Source organism: Enoplosus armatus, chromosome 6 (genome assembly GCF_043641665.1).
Source record: "Enoplosus armatus isolate fEnoArm2 chromosome 6, fEnoArm2.hap1, whole genome shotgun sequence".
Classification (NCBI taxonomy): Eukaryota; Metazoa; Chordata; class Actinopteri; order Centrarchiformes; family Enoplosidae; genus Enoplosus; species Enoplosus armatus.
In genome coordinates, this window is record NC_092185.1 from 5630425 (window position 1) to 5657609 (window position 27185).

Below are 27185 nucleotides of genomic sequence, written 5' to 3' on the forward strand. Positions count from 1 at the left end.
AAAATGAATCAACTTACACATTGTTGCCAATTCATTTATTTTCAATCAACTAATTGACTAATCGTTGCAGCTTTAGAGTCACTGAAAAACAAATTAATCAATAATAACAATAAACGTAATCTGCAGAGTCTTAGTTGAATAAAGTGTGCAGGTTAAAATAAACGGAAAAGTCAGATGTGGTTATTTCTTATCTTGTAACGCTACTTTCACTCCAATGTTAATTCTGTAATTAACTTATTACAGAAACAATTACACATAAACACATCAAAGCAAAGCAGTGTCCAATTAAGACTGAAAACACAGGTTCATGCCAGGTCACTGTATCTATCTGAAAAAACCTGTGGAGGACATGAGTGGAGAGTCATGATACTGAGATTAAAGTGATTTTTTAAATGTGTTTCAGTATGTTGAGTACTACTATAGCTACAGACCACAGAGCAATCAGGTAAGAAAGGCATAGTAGAAAGTAACCAGGGTGGTGAATAAAGACAATAATAATTAATAATACAATGACGAGATGGCTGGGTGAAATGAAAGAAGACACCACTCCTGCCTTCTGGTTTCTCTGGATCAATACAATTCTTTCAGGAGCTGAATGCTCCTGAACCACTGCAAAGAGGTTTCATCACCTCACATCCTCCTCCTCGGGGCTGCACACATGATGCAGCCTGAACATACAAACCATAACTCTCCAGACCTCTTCTGAGTAAGACTGAATACAGACAGAAAACAAGAAGCAAAGCTAACCACCCACCTCTGACCTATAAATAACTTCACCTTGTCAGGCTCTGATCGCTGAATCACACAGCCAGGTGTGAAGGCATTTAAACAAACAGTGCAGGACTTCAATCAGAAAACCCAAGTCAACTGACCTTTAAAGACAAAACAAGGATGTGTCAAGCTAACCAGAGATAATGATGGCATTTCCGTGTGCATTTTCAAAATAAAATCAATATTGACAAACAATGTTCTAATGCTATAACGTGCAACAAAATGAATGTACACAGAGCATCCAAAGTGCTTGATATAAATGACACTGTGATATTAAGATTTCAGGTCGAATCTTCTGCTCTATTTCAGATGTGTGCAGGTTGGTAGCCTGCAGCTTCAAGGCAGCAGTTCTTTTGTTCGTAGAAGAGTAGAACCAAACTCCATTTAAAAATCTGGCACTTCAATGTTTCTTTGCATATTGACACAAGTACAAGGCAAAAAGAATATAAATCCGATACGTTTAGGGAATCTTTGGGGTATTTGGATACATTCGACAAATGTATTATCTTTCTAACTGAACTCTGATTTAATAACATCTCTATTGATTTTAATTTTATACACTGCCCGATCCCTCCATGCAGTATGTGATAAAATATAACTGGAGGCAAACTCTGTTATTTGTTTGTTTTTATCGAAATGCCCCTTAGATTAACGATTTGAAACGACGTATAATAAAGCCTTAAATCGTGTACTTCAAGTACACAACTTTGCGAAGCAACGTTAAATTTCACACTTTTTGAATGGAGATTGGCTCGATGGGATAATTCAGGGCTTGGTTTTGGGATTAGCTATATTGTTAATGGCATAGCTATAGCTTTTACATCACAGGTGGCAGGAAAGATATTGGGCTATTTGGCTCAATTACCTGCTAACCAGCCTTCGCCGTTTGGTCACATTTGTGAATTCTAACGTGACTCAGCCGATCAGAGCTAGGGACCGGAAGTTTGGGAATTACCCTGCTAGCTAGTAACAACAACATTGTTTTAACAGCCAAGAATACAGACCGTAGCATAAAAGCTAGCATTAGCTCTGCTGGGTACAGCGGTTGGCTTTAGGATATTTAAACATTAGCGTTAGCTTATTAACGTGTTAGCATGGCCAACTAGTTATCCGAGCATGAAAATCATCCAACATAAGCGATGATTATTAAAACGACTGTTTTACCTTTTACCAGTGAGTCCCTCTGGTCATCCAGGCTTGGGCATGGCAGTGACAACACATCTACAGTAGCCTGTCAGAGGCTGTTTGCTGCGATCAGCTGGCTAGGCAGCTGCAGCACCTTAGCCTTTGATCCGGGTTGCCAGACAGCAGAGAGGAAACGCGTAAAATAAGCTGTCAAAAGAGCCGCTTTTCAGTGGAGCGTGTGTTATAACAAATTCTATACATTTGCAAGTCTTATTAAACAAAGGTAGTCGCCACACGTAGCAAACGCTACATGTGTTTGATTCTTAAAACTCTAGTTACCGGTGTTATCTGTGTCAACTGACACAGAGATGCTTCCAAACGGGTTCACACTGCCCCCTACCGCACAGCACGCTGTACTTCATTAGAGGGAGACTGATCTATTCTGCACATCTATTTATTAAATACTAAAGGGGAACTCCACCAGTATTACACATTAGGTCAATTTACTTGTCATTAGGCGTATAACTAAACCTGTGAAGATAATTGTATAATGTCCTCTGTGGCTGTGGAGGAGCTTTGTCAAGGCTGAGAAAAAAACCCTGAAGATGTCATAATGTCATTTTAAGCTTGGAGACAAATCCTCGACAGGAAAAGCCTGTGTTACAAACTGGGGGCACAAAGTTAAAAGTTAGTTAAATACCACAGTGTAGAAATACTCTGTTACAAGTCTTGCATTAAAATGTGACTTAAGTAAAAGTATTTAAGTATTACTTGAACAGAAGTATTTTTACACTCTTGTATTTTTGCTTTTACTTTAGTAAAGTAAGACAACACTTTCTGCAGTAACACCCGACTCATTTGGTTTAACTGAACAAACAACTTCCTTGTTTTATTGGATTTACAAAGTAACATTAAGTACTAAATGATTACAGTGAGTAAAGCAAAGCGGATTCAGTCAACTGTGTTAAAACTGGTCAAATTAATGGCCAATGCTTTATGGATCACTTATACCTTTGGGTTGCTTGTTTGTTCCCCTTTGACTGCTTGGGCCTTACTTAACTTCTGGAAAGGAGCTGTAGAGGATCTGGATCCATTTATTAACAACATATTAAGCATTAATCAATGGATTACTAACATTTATGACAGTATCATTGCCAAATAGACAGAATAAACACCAGCCAATTGGTTTTATTACAACCTGGCAACCCAAAAGTTGTTCTTATTGATTTTGAAGCATTAGTACATGATTTATTAATCATTAATAAAGCCATTAGTTACAACTTATAACCCCTTTATTAACCCCAAAAGTTTGTAAATGTGTTTGTATGAAACATTAAAGCTGTACGGGACTTTTATATATAAATGAACGTCCATTACATTCAAGCCGTTGCCAAACAACTTCACACAACGCTCATTAACCCTATCACCGGTACATCTCTCTGTATTTCTCAGTGTACAGAGTTTTTAAATCTGGTGTCTGTGGCAACTTTCCTGCACTGGTGCACCAGTAGTGATGCGTCAGCTAGCAATGATTGGTTTCCCAGAGCCGAATGGCAACAGCAGAGCCATGTAGTTCAAGAAAGTTCTTGGCCGGCAAAGGATCTCTACATGGCTCTGGGCTACGGAAAAGCCTGTAGGTATACGCCAGAAGGGGGCGAGAAAATTTCTACACTCCAGCGCTAATCCATGTAATTTCCTTAGCATTTCTAGAACAATATGACAAAGAAAAAACAGCCACTGAATTCACACAATTTAAACAAAAACATGTTTTGCACTGCGGATTTCTCCAAAGATATTTTAACTCTGACAGGTCAGTGTGTATTTCTACTCTCTTGTAGCTGCTTAGTTTGTGAATTCAGTAACTATTATGGTAATGTTAGTTTCAAAATGTAAAACGAGGTTTGTGACATATGAGATGATTTAACAAAGTTCTATAAATTTGACTATATTATTTAATGTTTCTGCCTTTATTGATAGATTAATATAGATCTTAGTGTGGTTAAATCATGCAATCATGAGCTTGGGTCCCTACAATACACGGAATTTAAATTTACAACATTTTAAGAACTCCTATAATACTGCACTGTTTGTATTTGCATTTTGTAAATTATGTAATTTTCATAAGATTTCGTCGTACAAGAAGTAATTTCAAAAGTCTCGAGGTTGAATACTTTTGCAGCCGACTGTACTACGGCTGAAAATACAAAATGAACAAATACCTTTGAGTCCCCAATGACAAACACAAGAATATTCTCAAACTTCTCACAAAACAAAGTGCTGTGAAAGTAAAGAACAAGCAACACATAGTATAGATTCTTTAACAGAAAACAGACCATTTTACTGTGAAAATAAGGACCTGAAACTTCACAGATCAGGTTTTATCATCAATTTAAACTCTTCTGAACACTTATTTCATTTAAGTGTAAGAGCAAACAATCAGATATGGGTCCATCAAAACCGCTTCAGCTAAAGACAAACAGTCTTTGGATTTATACTAAACAGAAATACTGTCGTAACAATACACGTACACAAAACTGTAGGCTTGAAAGTACAACATCAGAGTAACAACTTCAAACAAATGGGACGGTCAGCTGTTGCCTTGCTTCATTAACTTTACTACACTTTCCAAAAACAATAACTATTAACAAAACATTAATCAAAGCTCAAGCATTTAATGTTTAAAAGGAAAGTTTTCAGCTGCATCTTAAAATAAGTGACTTATTAAAACTAAAAACTTGCAGTTCTGCATTAATGTGTCACTTTGTATTGTACTAATCATTTTTGCTTTCTCAAAGTTTTTTCTTTTTTGTTTGTTTTTTGAGAAGCACTTTATAACATTGTTTTAAAAAGTGCTATGAAAATAAAAATGTATTATTATTATTACTTTGTATTTCCTCAAAATATTGTTTTTCAACAGGGGGCGCTATAATCATTACAAATTAGATATTTTGAAAATAAAGAGTGGACAGTAGTTAACGGGCGAGGGTCACATAACGGATGTAGATTATTTTTTAATTTTACTCTTTACTCTTACTCTAACAGTCTTTTATGGATCAGACTTCAGTTGGGGCAGAGACTCTGAAATCAAACAATTCAGAACCAAAATAAAGACCTTTTCTGAATATCTTTCTACACCTGAACTGATCTCAGTTTATCTCAACGTTAATATTGGTTAAAGCTTATCCCAACAGCCTACATCCTGTCGGCCATTGGCCGACTATTTCAGTCGGCATTCGCTTTGCAAGGGCACCGTCGCTGCGTCATGGACTTAGCACCACCCAAGACGATTGTGATTGGTTTAAAGAAATACAAACAAGGTAGAGCGTTTTTCCCCCCTATCCCAGAATGATTATGGGTTGAGCCAGACCTTTCTCCGAAGTGTGGAGATTATTCTGGCTATGAGAGACTAGTTAAAGCTCGACAAAGCCACAGAGCACTGACTGAATGAGTTACACCAGGATGGATGTTACACCGGTGAGCATTTGGTGTCTTGAAGCACTTGAACTGTTTATTTCTGTCCAATCTTAAAAGGACCATTGCAGTATTGATTTATTAATCTTCTGTTTTTGCATCAGTTTTAGCTGCCAAAACCTCTTGTCAAGTGAAAGAGTTAATAAAAAAACTGTCATCAGTCTCACCATCATGCGAGTCGATGGCACATCGATAACCCTTGTAAGTCTGTAGGCTCAGCTGTCCGTGCTGAGTGTTGTGGTAAAGTGGCTTGTTTTCTTGCCTTAGATGAGAAGATCAATACCATTTTCATGTCTGTACAACAAATATGAACCTGGCTAGCCTAGCTTAGCATAAAGATTGAAAACAGGGGGACACACCTAGCCTGTGTGTGTTCTGTCCAACACGAAATCCACCTACCAGCTCCTTTAAAACTCCCTATTATCACTTGTGTGTTAGTGTGTGTGTGTGTGTCAGTTCTAAAGGTGCTGGTAGGTGAATAGGCGCAAATCCCAAAATGTTGAAAAAAGTTCACCTATATTCTCTGGGCCGTAAAGTCTAAGAAAAATGAGAAAAACTGTAAATTTTCTACATAAAAAAAGACAATTTAAAATGAACTGTTTCTCATGAGTTTTTCCTTATCCAAAAACAGAGGGTGTGGTATGTTTTTTTGATGATTTTAAAATCCTTTGAGACAAATTTGATTTTGGGTGATATAAATTAAATGTACTAGAACTGAAAATTGACAGGCGATACTGATGTGAAAAAATAAATGTAATATTTCCATACATTACTGCACACGCTATGTTTCAGTGTCTTTCGGTCAAATTGACAAACAGGTGCAAGTCAGCAACAGACCCACAGTCTGATATAGGAAACAAAGATACCCAGAAGCAGCACAGCAGAGCTTCTTGCTAGGCTTCCTAAAGTGACAGAAAAGATGCCCCTATGGTAGAGAAAACGTGATGCAGTTCACTAATGGGTGCCCTTACAATGGAGAAAACGTGATGTTTCACCATATATGCATCATGGCCCTCTGCACGCTGGTGAAATTCACTGAAGATTCACTGAAAATGACCCTGACTTATGGATATTATTCTCTTTTCACGGACATGAAGGTGAGCAGATGCTGACAAGTTTTGGCTGAACTCTTCTATAACGTCAAACTGTGATGGTAACATTGCATCATGCTTGAGGAAAAAAAAAAGCACATGTGAATCAAACTTGTTGGAGTCAGACAATTTCTACGTAAAAGTTTAAATCTCAAACTCCTGAAAAGTTCCCTAAATCCACTGGAGAAGTTTCTATTCCCAGATCCTAACAGATAAACATTCCCAGATTCCTACTAGTACGAGCTTTAATATTAAGGAGGTTAAAGTCACAGCACCAATACAACAGATGATAGCATTCTTGTGATCTTAAGATAATAATAGATGACAGGAGTGTCAGAGAAAGACGAGATGAGGTGTTTTTCGTTTCTTGGCGTTTGTCCTTAATCTTCAGTCACTCTCGCTGCCGCTCTCTGAGTTCACATACCAGTTATCCTCTCCTGTGTCCTCCACAAACCACAGACCTGAAGACCAAACCACCAAAAGTACAGACATCAGTTCAATAACAGCCAGTATCAAAGATTATACCTCACATTATTTTCCAGTATCACAAGTTACAGTCAAATGTAGGCTTTCTCATGTGTTTATGTGACAGAGGTTCTTACCATTTGGGGTTCTGTCTTCCTCTTCTTCAATCTGCTCCATGTCATAACTCACAAAAATATTCTGTGAAAAGAAATAATCTTGTTGAATTCATCGTGGCATTTTTGTTTGTTTCTGGTGCAGCTCAAAATCAAATCTGTTAATTCTGAAAAGCATCTAAAATACACCACAACGAAAATGGTCAAAAATGTATTTATTCAATAACCTTCTCATTATTTACTAGCTAAGAAATAGATTATTTTCCTACAGTTGACTTGAGGATTCAAGTTAATTCCTGCTGTGAACTCCAGTACCTTGCTCCTGAGGAGTCTTTCCCAGCATCCCTGCTGCTGTTTGACCAGTTTGAGGACTGGCTCATTGGACTTCATTTCCCAGCAGCAGCGGTCAGCAGCGATGTTGGCGTGAAGCTCCAGGTCGGCTCTGTAGGTCCGACCGTTCACTCTGCCACTGAACACAACCAACAGAAAGAGAGCGTCAACCTGATCACATACTGAGGAAACATCAGTAAGTACAACACTACCGTTCCCTCAGGCACACCTCAGTCTGTCATCTCTCCTCCCTGATCAGTGCTTCCCAGGGCCCGAGGTGATGTCGTCAAACATCTTGTTTTGTCCCACCAACAGTCCAAAATCCAATCCAAAGACAGTCAATTTTCTCACATTGAGAAGTTGGAGCCAGTAAAGGTTTGGTATTTATGCATCATAAATAATTAGTTTTGAAATTTGTTTTACACCAATCGACAAATGACTTCATCAACCAGACTTTTCAGCACATATGCCTGACAGTATTCTTAAGATGTTATTTTTATGGACTTGGTAGCTTTTAAAAGTCTAATTCAACAGAGCTTCATTTCAGGTCTGACTTTCTCTGAATTTTAATTTGTTGGTGCCTCTGATTTGTTTGAAGCAGTTTACATATTTCATTTTAAATTTACAAACATGCACACTGACAGGTAACAGTTATTGTTCTTATATTTTCATGATGATAGAGAACTGGACATTACAGATTAAGTTCCTCATGTCCTAATTATATCTCTAACTCCCCTATCTCCCCCCAGATCCCACCTCCCTTCCTGCAGCCACTGCAACAGCAGCAGCAATAAGGATGTGATCCCTCACTGGCTTCCCACATGCCAACAGGCCTCTTGGTTGGATTGGTCAACTGAGCCACTACCAGGGAACCTGGGGTTTGTTAACAGGCAAAAATATACTAAAAGACATTTAACATTTGTTTGTGGTTAAGATAAATCGCTCAATTGAGACAAAACGACATGATGCACCAATGTGTCAGCTGGTAGTCTTAGTTTGCAGACAGACGGTGTTGACTATGGAGTCAAGACTTTAATGGCACCAATCTGTCACAAATAAGCCTCTAAACAAAGCAGGTAAGGTGTTGAGGTCTCTTGACCAAGATGGCATGATGACAACCAACTGTTTTATAATAATCATGTGACACTAAATATTGATTTTAAAAACATTTTATTATAGGCTTAAGTAATTGAAAAGCTTATGCCAACAAACTGTTCAAAACTGTAATCACAGAAAACTGTCGATACTGTAATCTGTGGTGTCACTGCAGCAGAACAACAGCAGGAAGTGAAAACCGTTTTTCTGAATGAACTCAAAGTAATCTAAGTAAATTAATTCTGTCTGTGCTAACATTTTGTGCCATGATGTCACAGATGCATTGATCAAATCTTTAGCTGTGAAACAGCTCTATTATTCAGAAACAACAGATTACAGAATAACTTTAGTGTCCCAACAGAGAAGAGTAATGGACTTTGGGCTTCATTTATATCATTACATACATTTATATCTAATTATTAAACTTGAAAACTTGTAAACCTGAACTATGTTTGATTTGTTACTTTGATAGGACACCTGCCAATTTTCATTGGCCATGGAGTAAACTCATGTTTGTGTGTGATGAATTCACACAAAGGCTGGTCATGCTAAACATGTACCCACTCCCACCTGTGTAAAGTGCTCTGGATAAAAAGCTCCACTGAATGTTGGATGTGATGTGAAGTAAGTGAGCGATCATTGGTGGTCTGCTCCCGACAGACCTGTAAACGACTCTGTCAGAGTAGAAATGACAGCGCTGACTCTCCGGGTTCGTCAGCTTCACAGTTACAATCACAGAGTCGGATCTCTGGTACCAGCAGACCCGAGGGTGGAAACTGAAAAACAACCAGAGGGGAAACAAATACACTTACAGTTTAGTTTTAAAATGAATCTCCACTTCAAATTAAAATGTTGGTTTAAATTTAACTTCACAATGTATAAACAGTATACTTTAAAGAATGAACTTTTTAAGTGTGAAGTTGTAGTAGGAGTTTTCTCCTTTCATAAGCCATCTTGTACCTTTTTGCGGAGTCATCGCAGTCAGTCTCATTGGTGCTGATAACCTGCTGGCTGTTGCTTTGAGTGTCACCTGCAGGCACACCTGAACACACACACAGAGTATATCCACTTTTTTATTACATGATTTACTGTGTTGGCAGCGGAGAGAGATCACAATTATTAGCCACAATGTTTGTTTCAGATTCAGGAAACAAAATTCTGTTTTTGCAAGTAATTTTCTTAAATGTGAAAGCAGCTACAAAGTCTTGTTTTCACTCTGACTTACTCTTACAATGGCTGTTATTTACTAAATTTAATAATAAATACTATTTTATCAGCATCTGGAGATTGATCCAGTTTTAGCAACAAATATCAAAATCCCAAATTTAATCTACAGCTTAAAGTTCCCTGACAGTGTCACAATAATTTAAAAAGTGTGACGTATGAGTAATTATGCAGGTCCTCATATTTAATAATAGACATGATCAGCATGATGCTTCTCGATGTCTATCTACAAATCTTACTGAAGTTTGACTCTATTAGGGTATGATTATATTTTATTTTTACCATTTTCACAGGGGTTGAGACAAGCAGTCTGGCTGGTCGTGTGAAGTTCTCCTCCATCTCTGTTCCTGTGGATCAAAATCATAAAGCTTCTGTTCAGTTCCCCATTTAGAAAAAAAACTGAGACGTTCTTTTTCTGTTGTGACTGTTTAAATTTGTGTGAGTGTGTTTCTGTGACTGAACTCTCTTGTGTTGTTTAAGTATAAATTGTTCTCAGGTCTAAATGAGACTTTCTGAATAAATAAAGCTGCTGGATCCTAATTTTTTTTTTTTTTACATATGTATGGATAAACATTTCTGACTACATTGAAAACACACAACTACTTTGTAACAATGGCACTGAAAACAGAAGATGGCTCAATTTCGTACTGTTATCTTAAAACATATATATATGAAATGAAGACAGATGCAGGTTACATGTTTGATGGAATATGTTTGTGATGTAATTCTCTTTTCCATGACGTATGTTCTAATGTCCTAAATCTTTGAAGCCTGATTAAAGTAATATTTGGAGTATGAGGGTAATCTATCCGAGCACCAACCTCATCATCTGCTCAGCTGACTTCAGATCAGCAGTGTGGGTGTTTCTTTGTCCAATAGCTGCCTGGCTAGCCAACAGGGATTTCTGATCACACACTGGAACCAGGTGGGGTTCAGCTGCTGGTGGTGCTTGTGGTACTGGTGGTGCTGGTATCAGGGACTGTATCATTGAAGATACTGGACTAAGTGGCTCACATGGTTCGAGGTGAGGAGGGTGAGCGAGCCTGCCGGCCTTGGCTGCTCTGAAGACTTCAGCCAGAACTTCCTCCTCAGCTTTGATCCTGACCTCCAGAGGTGCTGGCCCATCCCCCGACCTACAAACAAAGTGCTGCTTGATTCATCATATTGAAGGTGGCTGTTATATTCCGGATACTTCGGGACAGTTGAGTGTTTTTCTTACCTAGAAATGTGACTCGCCTCCTTGCCGCTGCTGGTCTCCTGGCAGAGCGCCCTCAGCAAGTCCAGATGCTCCAGGTTGTGGACTCCCATCCCAGTGTTCAGGATCTCTGACTGTACGTTGTATTCATTGATCACAGTTTTCATACCAGGCACCTGGGTCACACGGACCTCGAAAAACAAAACAGGAACAAGTTCACTGGTGCCAACTGCACCCAAAAACAGTCCAGAGTTCACATTAGACTTCTTTACAGACTGACATTTTCTGACAAAATCATTTGATCTACTTTGGACTTTTGGAGAAATCTTACACTGTAAAAAGTAGACAGTCTACAGTACATAAACCTTGTGATTAATTCAGATACTTCAGATACTTTATTTGTCCGTCAGTAACCCACTGACTAAACAAGGAGATGATTGACAGGTAAAAACCTACCATGGGATCCACAAAAACTGTGTTTCCCAGGCTGAAAACTGCTCTGGCTCGGTGCTGCAGACCTCGGATCTTCTGGCTGATCGCTCTGGTGACCTGAGAGCCAAAAAAATGTTCAATCACATGACAACCACACGACTGCTTGTTTAACACCGGACTGATCTCTCTGCTCAAGTGCATAAAGTCTGATAAAAAAATTATTTGAGAGCAAAGTGAGGAGGTGAGCAGGAAACCTTGGGGTGCCAGTCGGTCTCTGCGTCGACTGGTTTGACCCGGCAGACAATGATCTCCACGGCCTGGCCGGGCAGAGAGTGAAACTGCTCCGGGAGCTGGAGGATCTGATGGGATTTGACCTCCACCTCCTTTCCCACATCAATAAACCGAACAAAGACGCTGAAAAACAGCCGGTCACCTCTTTCTGGGACAGACAGGATCTTCACCCTGCCGCAAGGAGCACACAGTCACATCACATACATTTATCTGTGGTGCTCTAATCCAGGCAGGTTTGTACTGAGCTTCAGTTTATAAACCAGTAAAAAATGTTCAGACTGCTCAGTAGTCATGGGTCGGGCCACACCTACATACTAACAAACTGGGATACAGTGATTCGTGTCTGAAGATGTTGGCCAGGGGCATAAAGTTGTGGGGCCAATGACCCCTTCCCTACTTCCTATCTCCCTACTTCCAGCACCTTTGCTCGGACCACACCCATCTTCGTAAAATTTCATGACTGCATCTTGCACGGATGTGACGCAATCACGTTGACAAAATCTGTCCAAAGACAGACATACAAACACACACAAGGTGAAAACAATACCATGTGCTGTCCCGGCTGGTAATAAAATTATAGAAACCGACCTGAATCAACTGGCAGGCTGCTAACTAACCAGCAGCCCCATTTAGCAAAGACACTAACTAACTAAGACTCTGGTTACTTGCCTGCTCTGCTTCACCAACAGAGAATATCATGATAAAATCAAACAGCATTTGGGCTTCAAGTGTTGTGACCGAAGTGGGTGTTTCAAGCCTGAACATCTCCTCCAGTGTGATCACCCCCAAAGTATGTATTTAGATTTCAGGTCAGACCTGTGGAAGACCTCGTCCTCCTGCACGGCGTATAAACCTCCCTCTTGCACCTCCTTGGCTCCAGGTTTCTTGTCAGCAAAGTAAGAAGTCATCTCAGACGCCATGCTCATGAAACCTCCGTCTTCCTTTCTGACAATACGACCGTAGAACACTGATGCAGTCTTAATGTAGAGAGGCACAACCTGGGAGCATCGGACACAACACAGGTCCAAATTTACAGCATTGTATTCATGGATTTTGGTGTAGCAACAGACGATACTATGGTTGCTTAATTAAATATTTTGTAGGAAAAAAAAAGAAGTTATGTGATTAATTAATAAAGATGAAGGCCAGGGACTGTGTAAGGCGAGTAATATACAGTGATATTTGAAATCTAATCTAATCTAATTATTACTAAGAATTTGATTTAAACTTGTGTAACATGCGTAATCACTAATTCATTCTTGTGTCCTTGATTTGTTTGACGATGTCGATGTTAATTAAGTTGTTCTGTAAAGCAGTGTTCTCTGGGCAGAAGTGCCTGATGGACAAAAGTAGAGACAAAGATATGACTAGGCCCTCACTTCTATGACTCCAGAGGCAGGAAGAACAGACTGGTCGAGGTGGGAAATTAGTCTGTGACGGTCGGGACACACACTGCTGTTTCTGCAAATGAAAACACACAGAATCACATTATGTGGCTTATTTTCTCGTTTAAAAACTTTTTAAAATCTGTAATGAACCAGAGGGTTTTTTCCCTTAACTGATTCACACCTGGCCCAGTGAAAAAAAAAGCACGTTTTTATTCCAAAGGTCTAAAGCAACTTGTGACACTGAAAAGCTAAGGTAAGGGAGTGTTAACAGATATAAAGTTTGTTTAGGGTCAAAACCTGAAAACTGTGTAGTGTCCAAGGTGTATATATATTACATTCTCTCTTTTTTTTTCAATTAATTAATTAATTGTTTAGCCTCTAACTGTCAGAAAATAATAAAAAATGCCTATGTCAGATTTATCAAAACCCAAAATGTCCTTAATATGATGTCTCTTCCTGACATTTGAAAAGCTGCAAACAGTTGGCATCTCTAACTAAAGACTGGATTAATTCATAGTTTTTGTCAATTAATCGATTAACTGACTGATTGTTGTCCGTGTGTTGATAATACTGAGAAGCCCATACAGCTAAATAAGGGTCAACAGAAATATTAGACCTGCAAACTCCAAGGCTCTTCAGGTAGCTGCAGAGAGGTCTGTTGGTCTTCTGGTCCTTCCGGGCCACATGGACACCGTGGGCAAAGGACAGCAGCTCAGGGGGCAGTGGGGCGTTGGTTCGCACCAGGTAATGCAGAATCCCAACTACATGACAGGCGTTCCTCTCAGAGAACAGCAGCACCGACCTGGTGAGATGAGGGCAGCTCCCCGTTTGATCCTTGGAGGAACTCTTGGAAAAGAAATCAGAGAAATTTCATCCCAGGCACCTCTTAGCTGCAAACGTGGATGTGTAATGCACTGATGATTTATACAGTTTGTTCTTACTCGTTCAGAAAGGTTTCTGAAGTTCTCAGCCATGCAGAAGAGTCGGCTGCCGAATACTTTGGGAGAAGTGGGGAAGCCATAGTGGACGACACAAGTTGCATCTCTGATTCCCAGACACTTCAAACACTCGTTGGTGGTCACTACAGGTCAAAGGTCAAACACAACAAAAATGAAAATGTCAGCAGCACTATTAATGTTCAGGAAGGAAATTCAGTGAATTGCTAAATGTATTTACTGTTGATAATGTTCTCCATGTTAGCAGTTTCCAGAAATATATTCAGCTTACCCAGAATAACATGAGTGCCAGGGCCGATGTCTTTCCTCCACTGCTGGATGACGAAGTCAAACTGGTGTGTTAACCCCTCGTGGGTCTTAAGGCAGAATACTGATTTGTTGCTCACAGCCTAAAGATAAATAAAAGACACTGGTAAACTTTAAGGACAACTCCCCTTTGGTTTCTCTTTCCACTGTCAGATGTCATCAGTGCACCCTATCTGTAGATTATGTATGTGGATGGAGCGTGGTAATGATTTTTAAGAGTTTTCCCACTCGCTAATAAGGGACTATCATTGAAAACAAAACGTATCCTCTCTTGTTGCTGCATTAAACTCTGTTACACTATTGGTATTCTTAAGTATACCAATTTGCAGAAAAGACCAACTCACACAACTTTTAGGTTTACTAATCTGTTTGGCTGATATTGGTCCTAAATGAAAGATTCAAAGCACTGGAATGTACAGTATAACTGGTGCCGTTGTTCACCTTGAACACATCTTCAACCTCCTGAGCAGAATTGGCTACGATCAGAGTCTTTTGGCCAACAACGGGGTTGAAATCCAACGCACCCAACAGTACTGAGATCTTACTGCTCTCTAGAGTCATGAGGATGATCTGTAGGAAGACAAACATTTCTATAAACTCAAAATCTCATCAGAACATAGAGCTGATCATTAGTCTATACTACAACTTATGATAGCGGCTTCATTGCATATTTTATATGTACGTAGTTCTACATCGGTGTAGACCATGTAGACATAAAAAAATCTGCAGTTATCTAGACATTTTGGTTTAGGCTTGGATCAAAATGCTAATCTTGATTATTTTATCATATTATATGATCAAAATTAGACAGTTTTATCAGTATTAATAATCAAAGGGACAAAGTTATTCAATTGCACTTTTTGTATCATGTACACATCTTAAATGTTGTTGACTACAACAGATATTTCAGCATATTTCAGCAAAGTGTACCATGGCCACAACATAAAGTTGAAATTATCGATGATTCATTGAGACTGACCTGCTGAACGTTACCATAGAGAGCAGCTTCTTCAGGGACAGTCATGACAATACAGGGGTATGGCATGTGATTGGCTAACAAACCCTCCATGTGACTAGTCCATCTTTTTGCCACAGCAACGAGCTGATGAGGACAGGAAGCCATCTCCTCGCTGGAGGTCACCTTGTGGAAATGCTGTAAGATGGTCACCATCTAACGGAAGAACATTCATATTTATTTACATTCATCATCATCAAGCAGGCTTTGTATTTTTCTGAAATGACAACTGTCACCTGTGGATATTGTCAGTTGTAGAGAATAAACATTAATTTCAAATCAGAGAGCGGGCCAAACTAGAAAATAAAACTTTTGTCTGTTGAAACCCCTCTGTAGACTGATGTGTGTATTATTTAGGCTTGTCCAAAGACTGAGCAGACAGTTTCCATTTGCTGCTCAGAACTTCCAACAGAGACTCAGAGAGTCTTCTCAATGGAAAGTATCTTGCTGACAACATCACATTAGTTCCAGACGGCCTGTTAGCAGCTACTGTAGCTCTGAAGCTGTTGAGTGAGAAGGAGGAGCAGACCTGGTCTGGAGCAAGAGAAAAGAGCTGGTCGGCCTCGTCCAGCACAAGGTGGTACAGACGCAGGAACAGGAAGCAGTGGCAGGACAGCAGACGGACCAAACTATAAGGAGTGGTCACTAACAGCAGGCCTGGTAAAAATTTAAAAAGAATATTTAGGAAATTATATGACAACCTTGGTTGGGACAATCCCATTCATACACAAATAAATGCATTTGGAGATTTTTTTATAATAACCTCACAAATGTGGAGTCATTAGCTGACCACTAGCAGACTGAGATGACTGAAATGATGCTTTACTTACAGTTTTTGGGGATCCTAACAGCCTTGGCCTCGTCTTTGCCGACACCCAGCAGCACGATGACAGGGTGGAGGGTTGGGCCGACCTTGAGCTCCTCCAGCTGGTCATACACCGCCTGGACCTTCTCCCAGCCTGGACACAGCAGCACCGCTATGGGCTGGACACACAGAAAGTACACATCCAAACATTCCTCTAAAAACAAGCCTTACAATAACTAAATGACTGACAGTACAGTCTATCAAATGATTTTGCTGTATAAAGAAATGTGTGGTTCTGTTTTCACAAAATGTAAATAGAGTATTTCAGAATTTTAATGTAATGATGTTTAATATAAGATAAGGTTAAGCATAAGGTAGCCTTGGAATTAAATAAGCCACTTTCATCCGATATAATAAATAGCCTCCTGCTTGGTGTTGATGTACTCACCCCTGCGCTGGAGGTGAGGGTGGAGAAGATGGAGTTGAGCAGGATGTGAGTGAGGAGCGGGGCAAGGTAGCTGAGTGGCTGGTCAGCGTTGTGGGAGACAATGACAGTGCTGCATCCTCGAGCCACAGCTGGCCAGCTGTAACGGTCAGCTGGAGACAGAGTGCTGTACTGCTTTCTCCGCAACATCTGGAAACAGACCGGTCGCCTTGTGAAACTCAGGTGAAGTTTAAGCATGTAGCTTGGTTTATGTACTTTTTGGAGAAAGCAGAGGAAAACGTTACCATAGCTGTCTGTCACTCTGGGTGAGTATTTGGTTGATTATCTTGCTTAAGCTAACGTTAGCCAATAACGCTACTATGTTATCTAGCTATCTAGCTTCGTTTTGGCTTTTTCCAGACAGCAGGTCACACCACATGCAGACTGATGCACATCCAAACGTGCATCCACAGCATCTCCATTGTACTCCATTGTCTTTATGAAAGTCACTTTGAGTAGGAATGCTCTCGAGTAGTAGTTTGAAACTAGCTTATAGTTTCTTCTCCCTCTAAAGCACTTTGTAACTTCGATTTTGAAATGTGCTATAAAACTAAAGTTTTCTTTCTAGCTAGTTACAAAGATCTTAGTCAGTTAGGACTTTACACATTAACTTAGTAATGGATTTACAAATAAGTAGCGCAACCCAATCCAGATGTAAAAGAATAATCACTATAGTAACAACAACAAACTTTATTTGCACAGTCTTTTTCAGAACAAAGTAACATTAAGTTTTTCATCTTTTGTATTTCTTCATAATTTTCCAGACATAGGAAAAACATTTTTAAATTGAAACTGGAGCCCTTCTATTAACAGTAAAACTACATAAATATAAAATAAAAGTAATTTCCAATTAAACCTGTAAGTGAAGGTCACTAAGTGAATTTAATGTGACACCTTGTTTCATGTTTTACTTTAGATTTTTCTCATTTTCAAGTCTAAATAACCTCAAACAAAACTCAGAGCACTTTCTTGTTTACCCAGCGGAGAACATCAGTGATTGGGGCATCATCCAGGCTGGTGCAGGAATCCACTGGGAAGGCAGAGTGCAGCAGAATCCCACTCCTCCTGGGATCGCTGGGAACAACCTGAGAGCAGTGAGGAGGCATGAGAAACAAAGACAAATGAAACAGTAATTATGGTATTAGTATCATAAAGACCAATGTACACCTGCTGCGCAGCATCCTGGCATCACAGGATACTGGGGTTGCTGATGTTACATCAGCAGCAGATTTTGCAGCACCGGTGAAGCAAAGCAACTGCCGCACTTGAATCAAAGGTGTCTTTTTTCTTTAATTTTGCCTTACATTACCAATATATCAACTAGGGTTTAGGTCAATGTTTTGAGTTTCCAACAGTGTTTTATAGTGGAGGTGGGTCACCTCAGCTGAAGTAAACATCACCTCCACAAACATTGATGCACCTTTAAGGAAAAAGACATGAACCTTCAGGGAAAAAAGCAGACGTGGTATTTTGCAGAGCAAATGCACCCAATGAATGCTTTCTACAGGCAGCCAGCATGACAGATAAAAAACGGTCTCCTTCTTCAGCTTGATAGATTCAGTCAAGCTGTTTTGGGGTTCTTGGGTTGCCACCACAACAGCCACCAACAACCTGCAGACCACAAGTCTGAGCAGCAGCTTCTGCAATACAAAACATTGATTGTAAAGTTTAGAGTGAACTGAGAAAACCTACCGTGTCGTCTGCAGCGTCTGGATTGGGGTTGAGAGGCTCCGGGTTCAACCACTCCAAAAGGCTGCATTAGACACAACAGTCAGAATTCAAAAACCTTGGATATCATCATTTAAATACCATCCTGAGATACTACTATTTTGCAAGCAAATTTGCTACTATTACTATTCAACCATTTTTCTTTACTTACATGTAATCATACTAATTTTTCAATTACGACTATCAACTTTCAGGCTAAGATTTGCAGTAATTTAACAAGCCACCAGATGCTCATTGCCATTATCAGTTAGTGCACTCTACAGGAAACCAACACCAACTGTCCTGTTTTGTCTTTGTTGATGCAACATTGACTCATCACTCAACATATTTGTTTCTATGTGAATCTTTTTCTCTGAGCTGCAGCTCACCGTGAACAGGCCCAGTCCTCTTTACTCCTCCACGTCTTCTCTGCTGGTCCTGACTCTACTGATCTCTTCCACCTGCTGAAAAATAAAGAGTAGAGACGATCAGCTGAGATACACAAAATGAACTTTCCACCTGGTATCTTAATGTGTCTGGTATGCAGACAGTAGGAACTTTTTCATAGTTCTGTTGGTGGACCTCTCCCGATTTTGTTGTGTTTGTAATGCAAGAACTGGGAACGACTCTTAGAACGTGTTTTGAGGGACCTTTTTAGCTCCTACTTCAGAGTAGGTATTCTTCCAGCACAAGAGGAACCTTGAGTGGCATTGATTATATATACCAACTGCCGGTCGGTTTCCGTCACTTCAGTGTTCCTATTGGCAGTGCAAATGCAAACAGAAAAAAAAGCTCTTGAAGGTATGTAGTTCTCAGGGGAGCTCCCCAGTGGGCAGTTCCTCTCAGGTCTCTCAGGAGTCCCCAGAATAGTTTACACCTGATATTCACACTGTAGCGTAGTCATGCTGACAAATGTTGGGAAAGGCTTCAACACTACAAGTGCAGAACATTTTACTGTACCTTGTTTCTTCATCTGCCAGATATTCAACCTGACTGCTCTCAGGAAGACCTTCAGCTCCACTTTTTCCACTAATAAAATACAAAACAAGCCAAATCGGCTCAATTAACTAATATTGACATTTTAAGCAAGAGAGCATCAACCAGTCGCTTTCCACCTCCCACCTCCCCCTATAATTCTACTCCCATCCTAATGGGGCTTTAGTCAATTAACTGAATTGCTGAAGGTGTGCTGGCAGCGTACACTTCCTGTCCTTCGCAGCTGCTGAAGGCTGGAGTCGTTTCTTTGGGTTGACAGTCTTTTAGCTCTTCATGCTGACTGACCTGGAAAAAAAAAAACAAAAAACAAAGCTTTTGGTTCTAGACTCATTGTTCAGGAATTAGTGACCGATTTGTACAGGTGAGATACAGTATGAAACCCCACTACCGCGCTTGTATGCAATCCACTACAGTGGGCAGAAAAAGAGGAAGAAACACAACAGGCCTCCAGGAGTTTAGACTCCTGTGGATATGACCTATAGCCTTGTGAGTATGTCCACAAATGGTGTTAAAAGATGTGCTGAAAACTGTACCAGAGCTTCAATTCTTAAAAGCTCTGCCGTTTTTCTTGAGAAACACTCATGTGTTGTATATGTACTCACACTGGGAGGCGCCTGCTGGTAGCTGCTGCCAGGATTCATAAACTTCAGGAACCTGTGGGGTACAGGAAGTGTTTGGTAAGTATCAACCGGTCATGAACGTGACACGAAACGTGCTGTTGGTTACAGCCAATCACAGTGAGGTAAACTCTCACCTGAACAGACTGAGGTTTTTGGTCAGAGCTGCAGCCAGAGACGAGTCTGTGTCCTCTAATGAGTCACTGAACATGAGCGAAGGTCAGTTAACTTAGATTAACGTTAATTAACTACATATACTACGACATAACTCATCTTACTTGTACTGAACCAAATGTGCGCTCACCTTTCTGCAGCAGCAGTGTCTGAACCATTCTTTGATTGGCAGCTAGGAGACAGTTGTGCTCCTGTGACCTTTGACCAGCTGCCTTCCTCAGAGGTCTTCAGCTCATGTTGTTGGCCCTAGAGCAGCAGAGAGGTCAGAGGTGAGGATGTGTAGATATTTACTGCAGAGCTGACAGTAACACAGTGAGCACAGCTGCTTACCTGAGGTGTACAGGAAGCCATCACCCAATCACCTGCTCCGGCTGCAGCCAGAGTTTGTGACATCACTGAGGTTTAAATCAGTTTAGAGTCAGTGTGAATGCTGATGTAAAGCATAGCCAAATGAAGAAATAGCTGAAATCAAGCATCAGTTGAGACTCCATTAAATATAACTGACAGATAAGTGACATGAATCCAAGTGGACCACATCTGCTGTGTGGAGGAAGTCCAAAAGACCAAAATCCAAGATTTTAACAGCAATATTTCAAATTGATATATTCAGATAGGAAAAGAGTCACTTTGACACTTAAAACAGGAAAATATATCAGCTCCAATCTGTGACAAAATGAGACAGCTGACACTCCAAAGTGGTTGTAGAGGATTCACACACATAACACAAGTTAAATATTTAGTACACAATGAGCAAAACTAAAAACACAATTATGAGAATAGGTCTGCGTGTAGCCCAAAATGTATGACCGCAATTCATGACCTGACTGCACATGTGGATGTGTCATATGCAGACACGCAGTGTAATGTGAACTACCGCTGTCTGCCACGCTGTCCATGTACGTCTTGAAATATGTAGTCTTGCATAACCCATAGTCATTCTGGGATAGGGGAGAAAACACTCTAGCTTGTTTGTATTTATGAAATAGTCGCCAGCCTTATCCCAGCAGCCTACATCCGGTGAGACAGACTGTGAAATAAGTGACTACCCTGAACATGAAGTCACATCTGTGTGTTTACCAGGAGGTGGTTGGGTTTGTGTCAGCTTGTTTGAGACAGTCTGGTGAAAGATGCTGGAGGACAACATGATCGGAAATTGGTCCACCTCGTCCAGCCCACTGCCATCAGCTGACTCTCTGATGTAATACGCAAACTTCTTGGCCACCAGATCGTCATTCACACAGATCTGAAAAATCATCAAAATCTTGGTGATTCGTTTGTCTATGTGTAAAAAATAAAAAGTTCTGATAACAAATTGCACAAGGAAATGTAAGTGAAAACAGTCAATACAACATACAACAACTGTCAAACAAACACAAAAAACAGGTAGATGAAAACTGGATGTTGTCAACAATGTTACATTATAAAAATGCTCATTTATAGCATCATTTACTATGTATGAATTAATGGAAAGGAGTCAAACTTCACCTTGATGTTCCCTACAGTCAGGTAAAGCTCAACAGAGGTGGAGGCTGACTCGGATTCAAGCAACACGGACTCTGTCCGGGTCGACGCTGGCGGAAGGAAGCAAACTTTCAAAGTTACTCCTCAAGATTGCAAATAGGTTTTAACATAATCTCACCACACAACAGTTTAGGGCACATCAAATGTTGCTTCTAAGATGTAAAATCTACAGGAAAAAAACACCACAGTTGTTGTTCATCTTTCTGTCATGTCGGTCACCTTGCAGCAGGTTATGCAGGTAGAGTGTAGCAGAGCTGTCCCACTGAGTGAACGGACTGCAGAGGAAAAGAATAAAACATCAAGATGAAAGTGAATTTCATTTCACAATACAAATATCTGTAAACTTCACAACACAGAGATTAAGTGGGTTAAGGAGAAAAAGATCTGAAAAGCAGTCAAGTGTGCGTGCTTCAGAGCTTCTAAACTACTTAAGATTTTACATTTCTAAAAGACTGTATAGCCGTGGCCAAAAGTTTTGAGAATTACACAAATATTAATTTTCACAAAGTCTGCTGCCTCAGTTTTTATGATGGCAATTTGCATATACTCCAGAATGTTATGAAGAGTGATCAGATGAATAGCAATTAATTGAAAAGTCCCTCTTTGCCATGAAAATGAACTTAATCCCACAAAAAACATTTCCACTGCATTTCAGCCCTGCCACAATAGGATCAGCTGAGAGTGTTGACGAGGACGAGGCTGGAGATCACTCTGTCATGCTGATTGACTTAGAATAACAGACTGGAAGCTTTAAAAGGAGGGTGATGCTTGAAATCATTGTTCTTCCTCTGTTAACCATGGTTACCTGCAAGGAAACACGTGCAGTCATCATTGCTTTGCACAAAAAGGGCTTCACAGGCAAGGATATTGCTGCTAGTAAGATTGCACCTAAATCAACCATTTATCGGATCATCAAGAACTTCAAGGAGAGAGGTTCAATTGTTGTGAAGAAGGCTTCAGGGCGCCCAAGAAAGTCCAGCAAGCGCCAGGACCGTCTCCTAAAGTTGATTCAGCTGCAGGATCGGGGCACCACCAGTGCAGAGCTTGCACAGGAATGGCACAGTGAGGCAAAGACTTTTGGAGGATGGCCTGGTGTCAAGAAGGGCAGCAAAGAAGCCACTTCTCTCCAGGAAAAACATCAGGGACAGACTGATATTCTGCAAAAGGTACAGGGATTGGACTGCTGAGGACTGGGGTAAAGTCATTTTCTCTGATGAATCCCCTTTCCGATTGTTTGGGGCATCCGGAAAAAAGCTTGTCCAGAGAAGAAAAGGTGAGCGCTACCATCAGTCCTGTGTCATGCCAACAGTAAAGCATCCTGAGACCATTCATGTGTGGGGTTGCTTCTCAGCCAAGGGAGTGGGCTCACTCACAATGCCTAAGAACACCGCCATGAATAAAGACTGGTACCAAAACATCCTCCGAGAGCAACTTCTCCCAACCATCCAAGAACAGTTTGACGATCAATGCCTTTTCCAGCATGATGGAGCACCTTGCCATAAGGCAAAAGTGATAACTAAGTGGCTCGGGGAACAAAACATCGAAATTTTGGGTCCATGGCCAGGAAACTCCCCAGACCTTAATCCCATTGAGAACTTGTGGTCAATCCTCAAGAGGCGGGTGGACAAACAAAAACCCACAAATTCTGACAAACTCCAAGCATTGATTATGCAAGAATGGGCTGCCATCAGTCAGGATGTGGCCCAGAAGTTGATTGACAGCATGCCAAGGCGAATTGCAGAGGTCTTGAAAAAGAAGGGTGAACACTGCAAATATTGACTCTTTACATAAACTCAATGTAATTGTCAATAAAAGCCTTTGACACTTGGGTTGAAATGCTTGTAATTATACTTCAGTATACCATAGTAACACCTGACAAAAATATCTAAAAAAACTGAAGCAGCAAACTTTGTGAAAACCAATACTTGTGTCATTCTCAAAACTTTTGGCCACAGCTGTAGGTACCCTAAATAGTGTGTATTGCACTTCACAGATCCATCAACAGTTCAGTGGTAAGCAGTGCGCTTGTCTTACATGAGCTCTGCCTTCTCCTCATGGACAGAGACATGCAGGGTTGTTGGTTTGATTCCTGCCAGGTGGAACCTCCTCACCCAGAAAGGCAGCTGGAGGAAGTTCTGCACAGCGACTCGGATCCTTGTCACACCAAGACAAGAGCAGCACAGATGCACAATCACAGACACACACACACAGACATATCTCTCAGGTCTACAAACTCTTTGACATGATCTTGGTTTTATTGCCTCCTAAAATGACAGTGTCTTAACTTCATGCCCCAACAAAAATGTACTTTTTTTGATAAATACTGCTCGAGACCAATAAGTTATCAAAATATTTGCTCAAATGCCTTCTAACCAAACTAGTCTTGTATTTGGACTAATTTAGTAAAATGGCAGTGGTCCAGTGATGAAGAGGACTGGTACTGTTCTGGTCTTACTGGTCTGAGGGGACAATGAGTCGTTCTCCATGGTCAACCAGGAGGCATCGAGCCTGACAGGACACTGAGTCCATAATGATAGACTCCACCACAGCCCGACACCACGACTTCATCACTGACCAGTACACCACACACACCTGAGAGGAAATACAGTAACACACACATCCAATCCACCTCCAGTACAATTAAGGTGTCACAACAAGGCCTCCCCTACCTGGATCAGGTGTGTAAAAATATGGGTGAAGATAGACTTGCAGGTGTTGCATTACCTGTCCCTCCTCTAACAATGTGGGCTTCAGCTTGCGCAGGTCCTGAGTGACGTCATGGTAGAAAAGGTTCATCTGAGCCAGCAGATTGTCATACTGTTCTGTGGTCTCTGTGTCTCCACCAGGACCCCGAACAACCCGACCCCAGAGGCAGGATGGGTTCTCAACCTGCAAATGCCAGAAGAAATATTTCAAAGAGGCACCAGAACTTGGTACAATTTTACAGATATTCACTCCCTGCTCACATGATTCCCAGCCCTATGGTCCTAGTTTTGTTCATTCGAAACACTGACACTAGATTAAAGGAGGTTTTGCTCTTAATAAGAACAGCGAAGCTTGGTTTATTCATGTAAAGAAAAAAAAACACAACAGTCAGTGGTTGAGAGTAATTAAGCACATTTACTCAAGCACCGTACTTAGGAACAATTTTGAGGTACTTGTACTTTGAGTATTTCTGTTTTCTACTTATCTATACTTCCACTCCACTACAATTCAGAGGCAATTATTATCCTTTTACATTTATTTGATAACTTAAGTTACTAATTACTTTCAAGATTCAGATTAACAATACAAAATGTAATCAACAAATAAATTATGATATTATTATATCCCTAAGATTTTATTGATCCCCAGGGTAACAAAAGTATATAGAATATATATTAACAAATTAAACTTGCCCCACATTTACTAGCTGCAATATAATATGGATTCTTCTAAAATGGGCTATTCTGTTAAATGAGTACTTTTGGTATATTTTGATGCTAATACTTTCTTTATTTTATTTTTTTTTTCTTCCACCACAGACTACAGTCACATTAAAAGTCACAGCTGCCTAATCCAGACACCTGATTGGTTTGATAGGGTTTACAGGACATATTTAATGGGGATTTTTCAGGTAACTTCATGACTTGTTAATTCTCATTTTCATTGTTTGTTTTTGCTTTATCTCTATGTAAGGCAGCAATTTTTTGAAACATGTTTTTAAGGAAATTACACAACCAAAATTGCAACTTCATAATAAAGTTTTTATAGTGTAACAGTTTTAAAATCAACAACATAACAGCAAACACATGAACCCTTCTAACGTTTTTCTTAACTGCATCACTCCGCTGACTGGCAGCATTCACATAAATGTCGCGTTAATTAACGGATCAACCGTTAATGTGATATGTGGCTGTGATTAGTTACTGAAAAGCTCACTTACCTTCAAAATAGATATTTTCAGCATTGTGCAAGAGTTTGTCAATCCACACCAAAGTCTTAAAAATAACACACACTGCAAGAAAACACAACAAGTTAACTGATTTTGCTGAAATTCGTGAAAAATACCGATTTAAAGTTAGCTAAAGTTAGTTCGCAATCGTTGTTTAGAACCGAAACGGCGCCTGTCAGCTAACGCTAGCTAACATTAGCTTTAGCTCACCGGTGTTACACTAGTTCACAGAAAACTGAAACTTTAAGTGTGCCTACATGAAGCGGTATTTGACAGGTGTACAGTTATGCACTGTTTTGTATTTCTTCCGTATGCTTTCCATCAAATTTAACCTGTTGAACGTACCTGTTTCCGAGCTCCTGAACGGGAACGGTCGGTGAATCGGCGTAAGAGACAAAAAGGGCGGAGTAGTTCACTCTGACTGTACCGTTAGAGGTCACTATGGTTACACCAGTTACCTCCGAGGTGAGAGGGCGGTTCTGTTACTCTTTTGTCCCTTAAAAGTTTGTTTTTTTTAATCTGTTGCTCTTTACTTTACTTTAAAGAAATTTCACTCACACAAAAGTTAAATCCCTTGTGTAATCATGTACTCAGACAAAAGTAAAAGAAATACTTTCACAATAAATGCCAATGAATTTTCTGTCAATCAACTAATTATTTCAGCTCTACTTGTCCACACTTTTGGGTCGTTTAATTCTTAACTAAACGTCATATTTTATAAGATATTCATATGTTTTGTGTGCAAAAATCAGATTCGTAAAGTAGGCTAACTAAACTAAGCTAAAGTTATGTAGTTGAATAAAAAATACAATACCTCCCTCTGAATTGCAGTGAAGTAGAAGTATAAATAGCATGAACTGCAAATAGTCAAGCAAAGTACAAGTACCTCAATTTTGTACTTAAGTACAGTAATCGAGTAAATCTTAGTTACATTCCACAAGTATTTACTTGTAAAATGCATTCAGATGATTTAATGCTATATTTTTAGCCACTGCGGTACAGTAGATGGCGGTATGCAACTTTTATGATGGTAAGAAGAAGAAGAAGAAGAAGAAGAAGAAGAAGAAGAAGAAGAAGTAGAAGTAGTGAAGAAGAAGAAGAAGTAGAAGTAGAAGTAGAAGTAGTAGTAGTAGTTCGGACTAGCAGCATCAGGTCTGTTTCTGTTACATGGCATACTGTTGTGTACCAGGCTGTGAATCTTGTCAGAGGAGGGAAAGCGATCGAGATTTATCTTTCCATCGTTTCCCGAGTGATCCACTCACCCGCCAGGCATGGACCGACACAATACAGATGTTGGAGGAGTATGTCGACCCTTATTTTCAGGTAATCACGTTAGCAGAACAGCTAGCCAACATAACTTACTCTTCATCTCCATCTTCACTGTAAAGTAAACTAGACCAGGCTGTTCAGAAGTGACAAGACCCCGTCTCTCAACAGATCAACGAAAGTACAAAAGTGTGCGGCAGACATTTTACGGAGGATTGTAAAGTCACATCTGTGAAGGGTCTTAAGAAACTGAAGAAGGGCAGCGTGCCGACTGTGTTTACAGGCTGCCGACCGGTGACCAGGAGGACAATTCACATCATCCAGAGGTAAGTTACCCACATCTGAGAGCTAAATGTCCTGCATGTTGACACAAAACACACTAGAGTTAATCTTTAGTGTCATTTCTCTTCAGG

General features: G+C 40.2%; 1 protein-coding gene across 1 annotated transcript; it reads right to left on the bottom strand.

Annotated features, from left to right (window-relative positions):
* Window positions 1-6719: 6719 nt before the first annotated feature.
* On the bottom strand, window positions 6720-25521 carry tdrd12 (tudor domain containing 12). Its single transcript, XM_070907908.1, has 36 exons — window positions 25498-25521; window positions 24297-24461; window positions 24028-24164; window positions 23607-23726; window positions 21792-21847; window positions 21537-21622; window positions 21129-21294; window positions 20382-20446; window positions 20182-20297; window positions 20015-20080; window positions 19863-19914; window positions 19436-19545; window positions 19225-19293; window positions 18654-18728; window positions 18250-18310; window positions 17535-17642; window positions 16522-16707; window positions 16099-16252; window positions 15798-15925; window positions 15233-15424; window positions 14695-14823; window positions 14219-14336; window positions 13933-14072; window positions 13608-13837; window positions 12983-13064; window positions 12420-12601; window positions 11567-11774; window positions 11337-11429; window positions 10905-11071; window positions 10507-10818; window positions 9968-10032; window positions 9422-9503; window positions 9124-9237; window positions 7352-7505; window positions 7061-7121; window positions 6720-6919 (listed from the first exon to the last, which is right to left on the bottom strand). The coding sequence occupies exons 1-36, from the start codon at window positions 25519-25521 to the stop codon at window positions 6846-6848; spliced, it is 4347 nt and encodes a 1448-aa protein (XP_070764009.1). The 3' UTR covers window positions 6720-6845.
* Between the last annotated feature and the right edge of the window lie 1664 nt (window positions 25522-27185).

Bases quoted from the DNA above. Each gene is read 5' to 3' on its own strand.
- tdrd12 (XM_070907908.1), bottom strand. From the start codon at position 25,521: ATGCTGAAAATATCTATTTTGAAG. The intron at 20,447-21,128 runs GTAAACACACAG...TTTAAACCTCAG, and splicing joins ACAAACCCAACCACCTCCTG to TGATGTCACAAACTCTGGCT. The intron at 12,602-12,982 runs GTGAGGGCCTAG...CGATGCTCCCAG, and splicing joins CTGCCTCTGGAGTCATAGAA to GTTGTGCCTCTCTACATTAA.